This window comes from Podarcis cretensis (genome assembly GCF_951804945.1).
Source record: "Podarcis cretensis genome assembly, chromosome: 14".
Lineage (NCBI taxonomy): Eukaryota > Metazoa > Chordata > Lepidosauria > Squamata > Lacertidae > Podarcis > Podarcis cretensis.
The window spans coordinates 31,592,113-31,608,656 of NC_137183.1; the positions used below are offsets into that span (position 1 = coordinate 31,592,113).

Sequence of the window (16,544 nt, forward strand, 5' to 3'; positions counted from 1 at the left end):
TATTTACAATAAGTTTTGCTTTTTGTTCAGAATATATCACACCTATACCATTTTCAAATCCTTGGCCTACCCCCATCCCCCGGAGATTCTTCATCATAAAACTCCAAGAAATGTTGTCAAAGGCTTTCTCAGCATCCACAAATATCAATACTGCTTTAGTATTGATGTTAACTTCCAGCATTTCCAAAATGTCTACTATATTCCTTACATTATCTGATAAATGTCTTCTCGGGAGAAAGCCTGCCTGGTCTCTGTGAATCTCCTCCATCACCACTGTTTTCAACCTTTTTGCTAGAATGTCTGCAAAAATTTTATAATCCACATTTAGTAAGGAAATAGGGCAGTAGTTTTTAAGTTGAGTCTTTTCTGTCTCTGTCTTCGGTATAAGTGTGATAAATGCCTCTTTCCACGTATCAGGTGCCTTTTTTCCCTCCATAATTTCATTACAAACTTCCTTCAAGGGTTGTATTAACCACTCCTTCAGAGTCTTATAGTATCTGGAAGTAAGTCCGTCCGGTCCTGGAGATTTGCCCAATGTCATATTTTGAATGGCACCTTCTATTTCTTGCTCTGTTATTCTCTGGTTCAGAATTCTTTTACTTTCCTGTGAAATCCTTCTCAGTCCATTTTTTTCTAGAAACAACTCTATATCTGTATCTTTCTGAGGCCCTTGTGTGTACAATTGTCTGAAATATCTCTGGAAGCAATCTCTAATTTCTGTTGGTTTGTAGATATTCTTTCCTTCCGTTTCCAAATATGTAACCGTATTCAATTTTTGTCTCTTCTTTATTTGCCAAGCCAGCAGCTTCCCACATTTATCTGCCGATTCGAAAGTCCTTTGTCTCATTTGCTTAATTTTCCATTCCATTTCTTGATTCGCCAGTTCCATATATTGTGTCTGATATAGTTTAATTTCTCTCAATATGTCCTGTGATTTAGGTTTGGATCTTAATTTCCTTTCTCCATCTTCTATTTTCTCCAAAAAATTTTCTTTCTTTTTGTTCTGGCTTCTCTTTTTAATTGCATTTTGTTGTATCAAGAATCCTCTCATGACTGCTTTACTTGCGTCCCAAATTATTCTTTTTTCCACACTGGTCCTCATGTTGATTTCAAAATAATCTTTTAGGGTTTTCTGGGCCTTCTTACAGAATTCTTCATCCCTAAATAAGGTGTCATTCACCCTCCATCTGAAGGTGCCAGTTGTTGTTAAGTTCATCACCATCCTTACCGCGTTGTGGTCGGAACAAGTTTTTGGGCAGATTTCCACTTTTTTTATCCTAGGTGCCATTCCTCTAGTAATCCAGATTTGGTCAATTCTAGTCCAAGTCATTTTGGCTTCAGAAAAGAAGGTTCCCTCTTTTTCAAGTGGGTGCTTTATCCTCCAAATATCCACCAAGTCCATATTGTCAGTCATTTCAAAGAAGGCTTTTGGTAGTCTTCCTTCTTTTGTAACTATCTGTCTTTGAGCTTTATCCATGTTCGTTGAAACTACTCCATTCATATCTCCCATCAGGATTAAGTTTTTGTCCAAATAGTCCAGCAGCTGGACAGCTTCTAACACATGTAAAAACTCTGCTTTTCTTAAAATGTCACTTCCTCTTCTGCCACCTTTGGAGATTTCAGAACAGTTTTCCCCCAGGGATGTTTCCAGCAGAATCTGTGCTTGCTTGGTGCTGCTATAAGAAAAGGTCCCCATTGTGCCTTGATTTTGTTGGGTGTGCCACCTTCAGCAATAGTTCTGACGCAGGCTGGAGTGGGAGGTCAAGCCTTCCCAGATGCACTGTTCTGCCACTTCATGCCTGCTTTGTTGTTGCTCCAGGTGCCCTGAAGTCTTACCTGAGGGAGCTGCCAGAGCCATTAATGACCTACGCCCTGTATGAAGAGTGGACGCAAGTTGCAAAGTAAGGAGAGCATGAAATGGGCTTTTTCTGGTTTGTGTGGGAAGCCGAGGAGGAGAAATGGGCTTCCTGAGGCCCGTAAAGCCTTCTGAAGCATGCATCTTCTCTCGATGTTCCCTTTGTGCTGCTTTTGCTCTTAAAAGCTCCTTTCAGATTATGGCCTTCTCTCTGAAGCCTGCTTTGAGCCATGCCTCCATTTCTTTCTCGCCATTTCCTTTTCTTTGAATGGAACCTCACATTATTGCAGAGCCCTTGGCTCAAGAGAACTCATTTCCTTCCCTAGCATACAAGACCAGGACAAGAAACTTCAGGACCTGTGGAGGATTTGTCAGAAATTGCCAAAGCACAACCTGGCCAATTTCAGGTAGGGAGCAAGCAGGTGTGGGGTGTGCTTCGTCCTCTACCATGTGTCACACCATTTCCCACCAGGCAAAAGAGTGGTTGTCTTAAGAGTATTCCAGTCTCCCATTCTCCAAGATCTACCTTTTTGTGTTTAAGCTGAAGAAAACCGGCACGACAGCTAGAAAGAAGAATGTGGTTATTTGTTTGTTTTAACCCTGAGAACTGTTTTGCTGGACCTTCATTGTTGATGCTTCCTTTTGCAAGGTGTACTGCTTTTGAGTTTTTAATAAGGAAAAGGGGGTTATAAAGTATTAACCGATTCCTATAATCACAAGGGTGAAACGGCTGCCAGGCCATATATTTTTGGAGCCGTTAAGGACATCAGAGTGGGATGCAGGCAGATTTGATGCACACAAGAGCATAGAAGGATACCTTAGGAGCTGCCATATCGAGTTAGACCCTTGGTCTACCTGTCTCAGTATTGTCAGCTCTGCAGAGTTTCAGGCGGGGAAGAAGAGAGAATGAGCTGAGAATTTATTAGAATCGGGGTGGGGATGTCCCTGCAGCATACTGAGCCTTGTTTCACATCCAGCTCTTTTAAATCCTGAATCATTCCTGGCAGGTACTTAATCAAATTCCTTGCAAAGCTCGCTCAGTACAGTGATGTTAACAAGATGACGCCCAGCAACATTGCCATCGTGCTGGGCCCGAACCTGCTGTGGGCCAAGAACGAAGGGTAAGTGATCAAGGGACTTAAAAAAAAAAAAACACTGGTGCAGCTTTATGTTTTTAAGCACAAAACCATTAGCAATTTGCTGTAAGCAGGTAGACCACTCTTCACACTTCCACTACTTTTCACATAGTTTACATGTTTTTTATCAGATAAAAGAAAGTGCTCCACACAATGTAGAGGTAAACTAGGGAACTCTCACGCAGGAGGCAGTGAGGGCTACTGACCTAGATGGCTTTAAAAGTGGATTAGGCTTATTCATGGAGGAGAGGGCTATTGATGGCTACAAGCCACAAAGGATATGTTCCACCTGCAGTGTTTCTGAATACCAGCTCCTGGAAACTGCAGGACAGGAGAGTGCGCTTGTCTTGGGTCCTTCGTGAGATACTCAAGCCGGCCACTGAGAACAGGATGCTGGACTAGGTAGGGCCATTGACCTGATCCAGCAGGTTCTTATGTCCTTACACTCACAGACCATGATTAGGTCACCCAGCCCAGCTGGGGGATCTCCTTGGGTAGCGGGGAGGCCAGTTCTTGAGCATCTGCAGGCAGTTCTGGATCCAAAGCAGAGTTGGGAGGGGTGTTCACTGCTAATGAATCCCAGCAGGTTAAATCCACACCAGTCTTTCTACTGATTTCTGTTCCATTTATTTGATTATGTGTATTGGAGGGGAAAAGAGGTGGGTTGCTTCTTACAGCAAGAAACTGATGATAAGGGGCAGGTTTTATTGGAGGTAGCACAGAGGAGGTGGTCTTCTGTGGCAAGTTTGCTACTCACTGTGGATTTGCTCCTGCGTCCCTCAACAGCTCCCTTGCAGAAATGGCAGCAGCAACATCCGTGCATGTGGTAGCAGTCGTGGAGCCGATTATCCAGCATGCCAACTGGTTTTTTCCTGAAGGTAAATGGCCCATTTTCTCCATTTTCTGAGGTTAAGATGCTGTTCTCAATAGTTTGTTGCTGAATGATGAGCTATTGTATACATACGCTTTGTCTCAACTCTTCTTAATGAGACAAGAGGTGCAGAATGAATTCATCTCAATACTTGCATGTATGAGCTGTAGGGTTTCTTTGAGGCTTACATAATATTTATCTGCTTTGAACTAAAATTAAGTCCTGGGAAAAGATGGCAAAAGATGCCTTTCTGAACTGCTTGGAAGATGGGCCAGGGCAGATAAAGAATAAACTTTCTTTTGTACTCCAGAGGTGGATTTCAACGTGTCAGGAGCCTTTGTGGCACTGCCTGCGGTGAATTCGAATCACCTGCACACAGGGAATGACTACGACTCGGGTACCTTGGAGCGGAAGAGGCCCATCAGCATGGCCGTGATGGATGGGGAGCAGCTGAGGAAGGAAGGGTAGGGCAGCCCCCCATCTCCCTCTGACTTTCATACCCCCTTCTCGTCCCAGGGGCTTAACCTGTTCCTTCAACACTGTTGGGGAGAGGTCAGCTTAGGTCACTCACCTGGTTTATCCGCCTGAACCAGCCTCCCTCTCTTCCCCATACATTAGAAATTTGGGCTGCTTCCACCAACTCTCCTTTCCCTGAGGCAGAAGAGTAGCTGGGTAGGAAATAGAGGCAAGTCAAGAGTCACAGTATCATAGAATTGTAGAGTTGGAAGGGCCATCTAGTCCAACCCCCTGCAAAGCAGCAATCACAGCAAAGGAAGCCCCAAAGAGCCCAGAACTTCTTGGTCCCTTTTGGCATTTCTCATTTCATTTCTTTGCCGTAGAACATGTTTATTGTGTGTATAGATAGCTGATCTCTGAAAACTGGTGCAAGTTGACAAAAATCTCCCATGTTTTTTGCTCCTCACTTAACCAGTTTGCACCTGGGAAAAGTACACAGTGCAAACTTCCATTTAATGCAGTAGCAGCACAGATGCTAATTGACTCCCATTAGCAGAAACCCACTAATAGTTTGAAAGCCTGAAAGTCAGATAGGCGGGCCTCTTAACAAACTCCTTAATGCAGCAAGAAGGGGTCCCAGTGGGTCTCCCCCCCCCCCCTTTTGAAGGTCATCCTGCCATTTTGATACCACCCCGAAAGAGGCCCCAAGGGCCTACATGCATTCAGGTCTGGACACCCACTGTAGCGCATACCTATCTAAAGTTGAACTGAGTCAAGGCGTTGTTCTCCTGAGACAGCTGGTCGTGTCAAGAGGGCCCCTGGGAGCCCCATAGTACAGCTGGGGGCAAATGCGGTGCCGTTGCAAACAAGCCCTTAGTGGTTCCTTTCCCCCTCGTTGCTGCAGCCTGAGGAAGATCCAAAGGTAACATACTAGCATTTCTTTCTCCCTGTGTTCCATGCATGATGCAAGCCATGGAAGGTTGGTGGGGGAAGCTGTCACTGTTGCCTACCTTCTGAGTCATTGGAGCAACAGTAGATGGGATTTCTCTCCTCTCAGATTGCGCAGTGCCTACAGTAACATGGTATGAGGAAGGCTTCACGGCAGAGGCTTCTGATTTGGTGGGGCAGCAGCATCCATTGCCCAGCGCTAGAACTCCCAGAACCCACTTTTGTTGCTTCTCCCCTCTGCACAACCCATCATAGCTTTTGTTTCATCCCATCAGTCTCATCCCCTTTCCCTACAGCTGTCTGGCAGGGGTGGGGAACCCATCTTTCAGCCCAAAGACCACATTCTCTTCTTTTTTGGGTGTGTGTAGAGCGCATGCCACTGATGGGTGGGGCCAGAAGAGGAAGTGGGCGGGGCAGTTAACAATTTCTCATTTTCTACCGAAGGCAAGTTTCTGCACACATTCTCACACACCCCTCTATCTAGATAAATGCAAGTGGCATGGTTAGGATCTGGGAGACCAGGGTTCAAATCTTTACTCAGCCACAAAGCTCACTAGGTGACTTTGGGCCAGTCACTGCCTCTCAGCCTAACCTACCTCACAGGTTTGTTGCAAGGATTACATGAGGGGTCAACCATGTACACCACCTTAAGCTGCATATAAATGCAGTAAATAAATAAATGATCAGAGTTTACAGACACATTCTAGCCAGGCAAAAACATGGAGGGAGGATGTGATGCAGGGCCAGTGAGGGTTGTGGCCTGGGCAGAGGTCTGGGGGCCAAGGAGAAAAATCTGCAGGGCTGCTTTTGGCCCTCGGGCCTGAGGTTTCCCACCCCTGTCCTGGAAATTTGTTGCTGCCTTAAGTTGAACTAAAGCTAGGTAGGCTCTGCCTATCCAACTGCCTTCTCAATTCATGTTGGCACTAAATTCCAGCCTAACAGGCCTTCCCTTGCCTTGTGAATGGAAGAGCATCATAGTTCAAAATGCAGAGGTTTTGTTTTGCTTTTTTTTTTAAAAAAAAAAGAGTTATGCTTTGGCTTACTGCAGTGTGGCTAGACTAGCTGTCATTCACCATCTATCCATTGCTAAGTTATGGTAAAAGTCTCCCATTTTTCATGCTTTTGTTGGTGCAAATTAATCAGGGTTGTGTGTTCTGTCCTTAAAAAAACAAAAACAAAAATCATTTTAAAGCTGGGGGGGCTCTGTATGATTAGATTTTGCAGATGAAGCAGAATCGGCATATTTGGGCTGGTGTGGCATCCTCCTGCATTTGGTGGGAATGCGGGAAAAATTCTGCTAGGCACACCCTGCTTTCCACGGAGGATCATAGTCAGTCCCAGTTGTCCCCTCACAGTGGGGCTTCTAAGAATTCATAATGCAGTTTGCCCAGCTGTTCCAAAACCTTCATTCCTGGCTCTGCTGGCTTCCTGTTTCCTCGGGAAGCTGGATTCTGTACCGTCCTTTCTCTGAATTGACCTGGTATTGCAGAACACACCCATCCCTGCAATTAATACTGAATAGAGGTACAGATGCAGCGTCCTTGGCTTAATCAAAGGTGGCGGCAGCTTGAGCACATCAGGCTTTCGGATCAAAACTGCAGCCAGAATCCTTTTGGTAAGAAGAGGCACTAGTGTGCCAGGAGAGAAAGTGGTACTTCTTCTTCTGGCATGCATAAATGCTCCTCTGTTCCTGTGACCCAAATAGTTACCCTGTGGACATGACCACATGACCACTTGCCTTGATGTTTGCTCATTGCTCTTGTGCCCTTCCTACCTGCTTGATTGTGCCAAGGTGTGTTGCATGCCTCTTAACTCTTAACAGTGTCCTGCAGACAAGTTTTGAGAGCTTTTCCCTGCTGCTTCTTTGCATGCCGAGCAGCAGGGACTAGTCTCTTGTCCAGCCCTCATAGCTGAACTGCCCTTGTTTGTTTTCTGGGTGTTTTTCTGTGTAGCTACTAGTCCGCATGGTGTGTTTTCTGTCTCTCTCTCCTCTGTAGCTATGGTGTCAAGGTTATGGACTTCCAGGCGAACCCCAGGAGAGGTGGCACTATAAGTAGAAAGCACACAGCCCCAGCTTTCCAGCCACCACTTCCGCCCACTGAGGCTGGCCCGCTGGCACAGGCCACAGCGGAGCAGCACCCACAGGGCCCTGGGGCTGAGCCCGCCCCCTTGGGTGCTGCGTCCGCCCCCCTTCCCGGCCCAGCAGAGCAGTCCCAAAGCCAAGGCGCTGAGGACGGCAGGTAAGATGGAAAGACTTCAGACCACAAGACTTTCGCAGAGACTTCTGTCTGTTTCAGCCTTCCCCAACCCTTTTTGGACTATAACTCCCATCAGCCCCAGTGGATGCTGGGAGCAGTAGTTCAAAGCAACTGAAAGGTCTCATGTTGGAGAAGGCTGATCAATTAAATCAAGGCAGTAGCAAAGTCCTTTTGAATTGAAAAAAGCTCCTGGCAAGAGACCAGTTCACATGTTCTTCCTTCTTGGTCAAGGTGTGCCCCGTAATTTGCCTCATTCAAAAGGATTTAACTGGCAAGGCTAGCCTGCACTTTTGCAGGATCCTCACAGGTTGATGTTCGCCTGGCTTGGCCCCTGGGAGCAGGGAAATCCTCCCTCCTTTGGCAGATCAGGGGTTGGAGAGTGCAGGTCGACTCCTGCTGCGCACCCATATGGCCCCAGCTGTGGAAAGCAGCCACCCTCTCTCTCCTTCCCACCCAGCCTTGAGAGCCAAACAGCTTCCTCCTTCCTGCCCATAGCTAAAACCGCCACAGGTCTGGTCTTTTGTGTGGGTGCCCAAGTAGCCTGTGCCATGAGCCGCCTCCTCAGCCTGAGTCATCTAGCCCAACTCCCTCTCTTTCCCTTAGCCCTTTCTTCTCCCACTTGACGTGGGTGGTCAACTGGAGCTCAACATGAGCTACACACTGTTTCAAGAGGAGTTTGTCCTAATGCTCCCTGTTGCTTGTCCATGTGTGTTCCTGGATGTGCAAATAGTCCTGGAGTGAAGCATAAACCCCCTGGAATAACCTCACCCTGCCCTTGTCAGTGCTTAACAGCAGTGTGCCCCTTACCCAAACAACCCCCCCCCCATGCATGTCTGTGTTGGAAAGTACACAAGTGTGGTTTTTGGGTGGCTGGGGGGGGGTAGGTTAGGACCAGCAACTCAGAAGTCAGTTTAACTTTCTTATCTACCCTATAGTGTAGCCCAGGCATAGGCAAACTCAGCCCTCCAGATGTTTTGGGACTACAACTCCCATCCTCATTAGCTAACAGGACCAGTGTTCAGGGATGATGGGAGTTGTAGTCCCAAAACATCTGGAGGGCCAAGTTTGCCTATGCCTGGTATAGCCTTTCCCCAACTTGGTGCCCTAGAGCTGATGCAAATTGTAGTCCAGTGCAGGCAGAGGACACAATCAGACTTGAAGAAGGCTGCCACACTTATAGTCCTAACCCCAACCAGCCCTCTCGAGCAGGTGAACAGTATTTTATGCACCAAGGCAGGTCTCAGCCTGCTACTTGGATCTCTTCACTACACTTGGGTAGTGGGATCTTTAGAGAGAATCCACTTACGCCTCCCAATAGCAGAACATAGGAAGTGCCTGCTGGATCCCATAGCCCATTGAGTCCAGCATCCTGTTCTCACAGTGGCCAGCCAGATGCCGTAGTAGGAAACCCTCTGGCAGGACCAAGCTCAAGAGTGCTGCCTGCCTCCCATGTCTTCCAGAAACGTGCTGCCTCTGACCCTGAAGGAGCAGCCTTTGATCAGAGTCTTTTCTCCCTTCCCAGCAGTTCAAAACCAAAGGACCCCACGACTCCTCCGCCCACGAGGAATGGGGGGCATGGAAGTGCTGCTCAGGCCTACCCACAGCCCAGCGCTGGCAACAGCCAGCTCTCCGTGGGACAGTCGCAAGTCTCTGCGGGGCCCAGTCCACATGCCGTCAGGCGAGGTTAGTCCTTCAGGAGTCTAATGAACATGCCTGCATTCCAGGAATAGGTTGGCGGCCGTCTCAACATACTAAGCTTAAAGTTGGGACTCCTGCAGGCTCTTCCTTGGGCATCTGTTTCTTGTTCATGACAGTAGCATCACTTGTGGGTGGGAGCGGGTGGGATAGAGGGAGTTATTCCAACACTGACTCTCCTGTTTGGGGCCAGGGGTGCATTAAGAGGCAATGGAATGTGCCCAGTGCTGTTTTTTCTAGAAAAATAGGTGCCGGTACTCACCATGAAGTTGTTACAGTAAGTGTCACACTTTTTAACAACAAAAATAGGTGTCGGTACTGCATACCTTTGACATGGCGGTGGCTGGCTGCTGTTGTCATTCTGCACCCACCAAACGTGGAAGATGATGCTCTGTTAGCCTTATTTATTTGCTTGTTTTCTGTGAATGACTGTTTTAAGTTTAGCTAGCATCTCTCTTGCACTAGGAGAGCGTGGAGGGTGAGGAATGGTGGACAGGGTCACGAAGAGGTTGACTGGAGGGAGAGGGCGAGGTGATGGAGGAGGATTAAATTTATTACCTGCCCTTCACCAGCAGGTCCCAGGGCAAGTTACAACCATTTACAATTCAGTATTAAAAACAGTTAAAACGTATTACATTCAGGGCCCTGAAGAAGCACATCTCCTGTTTGGGGCTTTTTACACTAATGTAAGCACTTGGAGTTGGGAACTGACAGCAAATGCAACTACTTGAAGAGGGGTTATATGACTTTTGTAGGCAACCCTAGACTCTAATCTGACTTCTGCATTTTGAACCAGTTGGAAGTTTCCAAGTTGTCTTCCAAGGGCAGCCCCATCTAGAGCGCATTGCAGCAGTCCAGTCTGGATGGTTGATGGCAGGGAAGGGGGCCATCATGCAATTTCCTCCTACTTTGCATTTTGATTGGTCAAATGCAACTTCCGAACAATCCCTCTGAGTTCTGGGAGGCTTCAGGTTCCACCAGGTGTTTCCAGGGGCTTGATCCCTCTCGGGGCAGAAAAGAAGAGAGGAGCTTTTAAATGTTAAGGATGAGAAGTTCCATGTTGATGTGAGGCGGTGAAGAGACTGCTTCTGAGAGGCGTTTTAACCCCTGACTATTCTTTCTGGCCTTCCTTGCAGCCGTGAAGAAGCCTGCCCCAGCCCCTCCAAAGCCAGCCAACCCACCTCCTGGGCAGCCAGGGAACCAAAGTGCCCCCTCCGCCCCTCAACCGCCCTCTATTTCCCCAAAGCCCCCCACCAGAAGCCCTTCTCCCCCCAGCCAGGGAGCCCCCCAGCCCAGCCCTGTCCCATCCCAGGGCTCTGCCCCCCGACGGTACTCCAGCAGCCTCTCCCCCATCCAGGCCCCCAGCCACCCGCCACCCCAGCCCCCCATGCAGACAGTGGCCACTCCTCCTCTCCAGCCGAAAGCCAACACTCCCAGCTCTTCCCCGCCTGGGTCTGAGCCCAGCCTGGAGCAGCCCTCGCCCACTCCTCCCCACACGCCCTCGCCCCCCGACACCCCACCCCTGGAGAAGCACAACCCTGCAGTTGCCTCCCCGGCTCCTCAGCCCCTCACCCAGGATGCTCTGCCAGCTCAGTCGCCACCTCCTCAGATGGGCACGTTGCCCAGGCCAAGGCCCGTGCCCAAGCCGAGGAACCGGCCCACCGTCCCCCCTCCACCACATCCTCCTGCTCCTCACCTGGCCGGAGACAGTCCTCTTCCGGGTCCCCCTTCAACGGCATCCCGCATCGTGACTGGTAAGGACTGCTTCCCTGTCAGCTCTGTCTCTGTGAACCTTGTGATAAAAAAACTGTGCCTGGAGGTGGGTGGTTGGATGTGGCTGGAGAAGGGGGAGAGAAACGCTCTCGTCTCCACCCCTGGGACAGAAGTGGAAAGAAGGCAGGGAAAAGGGAGTTTCCCCAGAAGAAGAGAAAGGGCTCCAAACTGGCAGTAGACGTGGTTTCATCCGGGTGGGGATAATTGCAATCCATCAAAGAGGCCCACGTGGAGTGAAAAAGAAGACAGGCAAAACTCATTTGGGGCTTTGTATCAGCTAACCCTGAAATGCCTTTAAATCAGCAGTTTTATGGCTACAGCTACCAAACATTTCTTGGAATCGCAAATTTTTATGTGCAGGTTTCTAGAGAGAGGGGTATGCTTGAAATGTGAAGAGAAAAATGCTTAATGGTTGAATAGACAGAAGCAAATACAGGCTAATATTTATTTAATTTTGCGCTGTCAACCATATTTCAAATTTCTGCATTAATTGGATTTCAAACACTATCTCGAGTTTTCACACTCAAGAAGTATTGTAGCCACATTTGTCTGTGTTCGTGTGTGGAGTTTTAGCATACCGTTCTTCCCCTCCTCCAAACCTCCCCATCAGGACAGCTGCACCACCCAAAATGATTCCGTTTCACCCCACCAGCATTGACAAGCAGCATGCCTCTAGCTGATCTAGCTTATTGGAATGTTTGGGAAGCTCTGTGACATTTTGTAGTCATATAGCCAGTGATGGGCTCACAAATAGGCAAAGCCGGGGTTTTTTGCTTTTATTTATAAAAATATTTCTGTGTCATGATGTCATAAAATACCAGAGTGGTTTACAGTGTTAAAGCAGAAAACATAATTTCAAAAAATGAAAAATACCTATAATCTTTGAGGTGGCTGGCAACTCAAAAATAAGAATGCATCAGCTGCAAAAGCCTGTCAGCATGAAAAGGTCTTCAAGAGATACTGGAAAGTCAAAAAGGAGGGTGCCTGCTGTATCTCTGCCGGAAGAGTGTGACTGCCGACATGAAACGCCCAACTTCTTCTTGAGACCAGTTGACATGGAGTTACTCATCCCAACCCAGCATGTCAGACTGCAGGATTTATTCACAATCTGCCCCAGAAGCTGTGCATTTAGGAAGCATCAGCGCAGCTCTGTAGATGCTAAGAAGAGCTTTGTTGCAGCCAGATGGTGGCTCGAGTCCCTTTCTGTGCATATGGAGGAGGAGGATGCTTTGTCCTCAGGTGTAGCCGCCCTCCCACTCCTTGACACCTAACGAAGCAGTTCCTCTGAAAAATAATGTGTTACCCCCATTTGGGAAGCCCAGGCTGCATCACTGCCCACAAAGCTGACCAACCTCCCCACCAACTTTTAATCTGGGTTGGGTGCTTCTTAATTATGCTTAATCTCAAAACAGCATTGTGATGATAAAAGCAAGGCTCCCCTTTTCCCTTTCTCCTTTTGTCGCAGGCTGAAATAGCGCATGCCCCATCCTTTTTTTTTTTTTTTTAATTTTAGCAGACCCTCTAACATGTTGACCACCTTCCTGTGCTGGAGCTTAAAGGGCGCTGGGAATAATAAGAAGCTCTATTTTTTAGCTGCGCAAATAACCCGTTGAATCCCCTCTAGGTTGCAACGCCAACTTGCCAATAATAATAATTCTAATTGAGAATTTTATTAAACAATCTAGATGTTTGACCTGCATTGTTCAGTAGGAACTGAGATTGGAAATGGTAAGGAGGCCTTTTGATTGGCCAGAATTGTTATGAATGCATAATCATGGACGCAGCTTCGTCCCTTTACTAACAGGTCACTGTTAACACAGCTTGCTTGCACCCAGGACTAACCCTGCATGTCAAAGAAGTGATGCTACCCTTGTGGTCCTTTGTTTTGCCCCCCCCCCTTTCTCCTTTTTAACACATTCACCAGATGTATCCCAGGATCCTGCCCTGTCCGTTATTTAGCTTCTTTTCTGTCTGCTCCGTCTGTACTTGGAATACGGAATGAATTCCTACTCCTCAAAAATCTTCAGAGCCTCATAGATGGCAACACCTGACCTACAAGCCAGCCCTCCCCTCCCGTTTCTCTGTTTCTCACTGTGGGGGTGGGATCTGTTGGTGTTTTTTCCACTTGAAACCGAGACACAACCTGAGAGGCTCCTCAAATGCAACACTGAAGATATTGGCAGCTTCACCATTAATTGCTGAGCCATAACTGGTATTAATTAAACATCATTCCCTTTCCCTCCATTGCGAAAGGCCCAGGAACATGGGCTGGGGAGAGAGAAATAGGCTGGGGGAAAGGGGCCACTTGTACAGATTGAAAGCTCACATGTAAATGGGAAGCTGTTGAGCAGCTGAGCCCAGCCTGGGGGCAAGTCATGACTCTGCCACTCTTCTCCTTGCATGGAAGTTTGTGCCTGCGGAAGCTGCTGCAGTTGGGTGGAGCTGAGAAAGGTGGCCCTGTGCTGTTCCAAGCCATCCTCGTAAGGCTGTTGTTAGGCAGTATTGGGAGGGGCATTGTACTAGGGCAGGAGAAGAACTGGGTTTCAGCCTTCCCTGACACAGCCAAATGCATTGCATTCTGTACCAGCCATGGAAGCATCTGAAATCTGCAAGGGCTCTGCTCTGTCGCCTTCAGGCAGGGCTTTGCATTTGAAAGGAAGAAGTGGCACTTGCCACCCAAGTCCCAGGGGCCTGCACATACTTGAAAACAAGCACTGTTTCCATGTGCGAGATGTCAGGTGTGCTTTAGCTTTTCAATGTGGGGGGGGGGGAGGGGGGAGTGTCTGCTGGCATCAGGCTGCTTCTCTGTGCCACACAGGGTTTCATGGTGTGTTTGCTGCTGCTTTGTTGTTGTTGGGTTTTTTTTTTGGGGGGGGGAGGGTTCTGAGTTGCAATGTGTAGCAAATCCTGAGCAAAATGTTTGTTCCAACCCTTCTCCACTTCCAGATTCTAGCAGACTTGCTCTGTAATTCTGCAAGCTTTCCCTTGTATTTGAGCAAGTCCAGAAGATGGAAATGATCCCTACTTTGGGGATCAGGGTAGCTCCTTCCAATGAGATTTCCTTCCCAAAGCAGTCTCTGTCCCTCATGGTGTCTCAGCTAGCAGTCCTTGGGCCCCATATAGTTGAACTGTCCTGCAGTGATGCTGTGGTCTAAACCACTGAGCCTCTTGGGCTTGCTGATCAGGTTGGCGGTTTGAATTCGCACGACAGGGTGAGCTCCTGTTGCTCTGTCCCAGCTTCTGCCAACCTAGCAGTTCAAAAGCACACCAGTGCAAGTAGGTAAATAGGTACTGCTGTGGCAGGAAGGTAAACAGCATTTCCATGCGCTCTGGCTTCCGTCACAGTGTCCCGTTGCGCCAGAAGCGGTTTAGTCATGCTGGCCACATGACCCGGAAATCTGTCTGTGGACAAACACCGGCTCCCTTGGCCTGAAAAGCGAGATGAGTGCCGTACCCCATAGTCGCCTTTGACTGGACTTAACCATCCAGGGGTCCTTTACCTTTATTTTTTTTACATTATATATATATATGTCCACATAGTTCCTCCAGCAGTTGTCAATAGACTGCTTTTCATTAGCTTTTCTTCCTTTGGGTAAACCCAGGGATAAGGTTGTATATTTTTTCCCTACACTTAACAACACTGTACAAGTTCGGGATCTGGAAGCAGGGCAAACTCTCATCACTTTTCAGGTCTGTTCTGCAAAGAATGAGACTCAACCCTTTATGGCTGCAAGACACAATTAAAAGGATGTGGATTAGTATGAGTGGAAGGTTGGATCCAAAGTTCCCATGGGACCAGCGACCCAACTCCTTGCTTTTCCCCATAACTAAAAGAATAAATGAATGCAATTTCTTTGGGTCATAGAATCCAGTGTTCTCTTGGCACAGTGTTGGGGTGGAGGAGTTTTATACATATACAGCCCTGTCCATAAGCTTCTGAACACCTCTTCTCTGGGTCAGCCTTCCCCAACCTGGGATCTTCTGGATGTTTTGTACTACAGCTCCCATCAGTCCTTGCGGCTGACGGGAGTCAGAGTCTAAAACATGGTCATGGGGGTGGCTTGGGGTGATGGGAACGGTAATCCAGAACGACTGTGCTGGCTGGAGTTGATGGGAGTTGCAGTCCAAAGCATCCAGAAGGCACCAGGCTGGGGAACGTTAGTCTTACTTTCTGTTGTCTCTAGCTCACAAGTCTGTGCCCTTTCATCATTGGTGTTGTGTGTGTGTGTTTCCCCCCATGTCTTCTCCACGCAGACTCTAATTCCAGTATTCAAGAGCCACCACAAGGCCTCCCTGCTGCGGAACTTCCGACGGAGTCGTCAGCTTTGCCAAACCAGAGCTCCCACAACCACCTTGTGCTCGACATCAATCATGATACCGAAAGCACCGCTTTATAAAAGAAAGAAACCACTCCAGGGCCCCAGCTGCTCCTGCCCCAGCGGGAACCTCACCAGTCAAGGCTCTACAGTGAGGAGCTTATGGAACTCGAAAGATGAGGGTGGGGATGGTGACACAACCTCCCCCTTTGTGTCTCCAGAAAAGAAACACCTACCCCGCTATCCAAAGAAGTTTAATGACCTGTGTCTTGACCAAGGTGCCTAAGCTGTGGCTGGGATGATGATGGTCTGGCTGCCCCCGAAAAGTATATCGGAAGCTTAATTGCTGCTGTTAACAGAGACGGCTGAACAATTCCAAGAGAATCCAAAGCAATGCATGTATAATGGAAACAACCTTTTAAAGGCCTCTGTTGAACTCTTCCTCTTAATTCTTTTTTTTTTTTTTTTTTTTTTTGCTCTTACCAAGGAGATGGCTCACAAGAGACGTTCCGTCTCTGACATGCTGCAGACTTTGTTAAAATATGAACCAAAAAAACAAAACAAAAAAAATCAACCCTCAACCTCCACGTGTGCTGGCAGGAGGAGACTGCTGGTTCTCAGTCCCTTTTGCCCTGGCAGTGGAGAAAATCCTTGTGCCTTGATGGACTGTTATACTGTAGAAGGAAACGTACTGTCTCTCTAACCATTTCAGTGCTTCTCTCTCTCTCTCTCTCTCTCTCTCTCTCTCTCTCTCTCTCTCGTCCAGTGTTGTTATTTACTTCCCCCCCCCCTTGGTTTTCATAGTTATTTGTATTAACCATCCCTGCTTTGGTTTCTGTAACACCCATAAAAAAACAGCTGCTGTCAAGCTGAAAACTTTGGAAAACTTTGTGTATTTACTTTCAGTTGTTATAAATGAGTTGGAATTGGAAAGCAGTTTTCTTTTCTTTTTTGGAAACATCGTTTTGGAGTCATCTGCTTAGTAAAATTATTCTCACTTCTGCTACTGTAAGGAAAATGGTCTTCTAATTAAAATGGTACACCACCAGAACAGCTCCCCACACTGGGAGGGGCATCACTCCCTTTGAATAGCACATTCAGGGGTGGGGGAACAGTGTGAGCCAAATAGGATTTACTCCACCTCTACACTGGCTAATTAGTTCCACAATAGCATGTATGCATGCATGTGTACATAAAAATACTAATTCATTGAAAGTGAAGCAGTAGGCAAAGATG

At 47.7% G+C, this 16,544-nt stretch overlaps 1 protein-coding gene across 5 annotated transcripts in view; it reads left to right on the forward strand.

Annotated features, from left to right (window-relative positions):
• Positions 1-16,241, forward strand: part of ARHGAP17 (Rho GTPase activating protein 17) — a 60,948-nt gene extending 44,707 nt beyond the window's left edge. Inside the window, exons 12-21 of one of the 5 annotated variants that reach the window (XM_079952765.1) lie at positions 1,820-1,901; positions 2,182-2,262; positions 2,863-2,976; positions 3,778-3,869; positions 4,173-4,326; positions 7,264-7,506; positions 9,047-9,207; positions 10,356-10,973; positions 12,678-12,720; positions 15,247-15,353. In XM_079952765.1, coding sequence (XP_079808891.1) covers positions 1,820-1,901; positions 2,182-2,262; positions 2,863-2,976; positions 3,778-3,869; positions 4,173-4,326; positions 7,264-7,506; positions 9,047-9,207; positions 10,356-10,973; positions 12,678-12,685 — 1,553 coding nt within the window. In that variant the 3' untranslated portion in view covers positions 12,686-12,720; positions 15,247-15,353. Of the gene's footprint in view, positions 1-1,819; positions 1,902-2,181; positions 2,263-2,862; positions 2,977-3,777; positions 3,870-4,172; positions 4,327-7,263; positions 7,507-9,046; positions 9,208-10,355; positions 10,974-12,677; positions 12,721-15,246 lie in introns of all 5 variants that reach the window. The other 4 variants (XM_079952763.1, XM_079952764.1, XM_079952766.1 and 1 more) reach the window with 4 other exon arrangements.
• Positions 16,242-16,544: the final 303 nt, after the last annotated feature.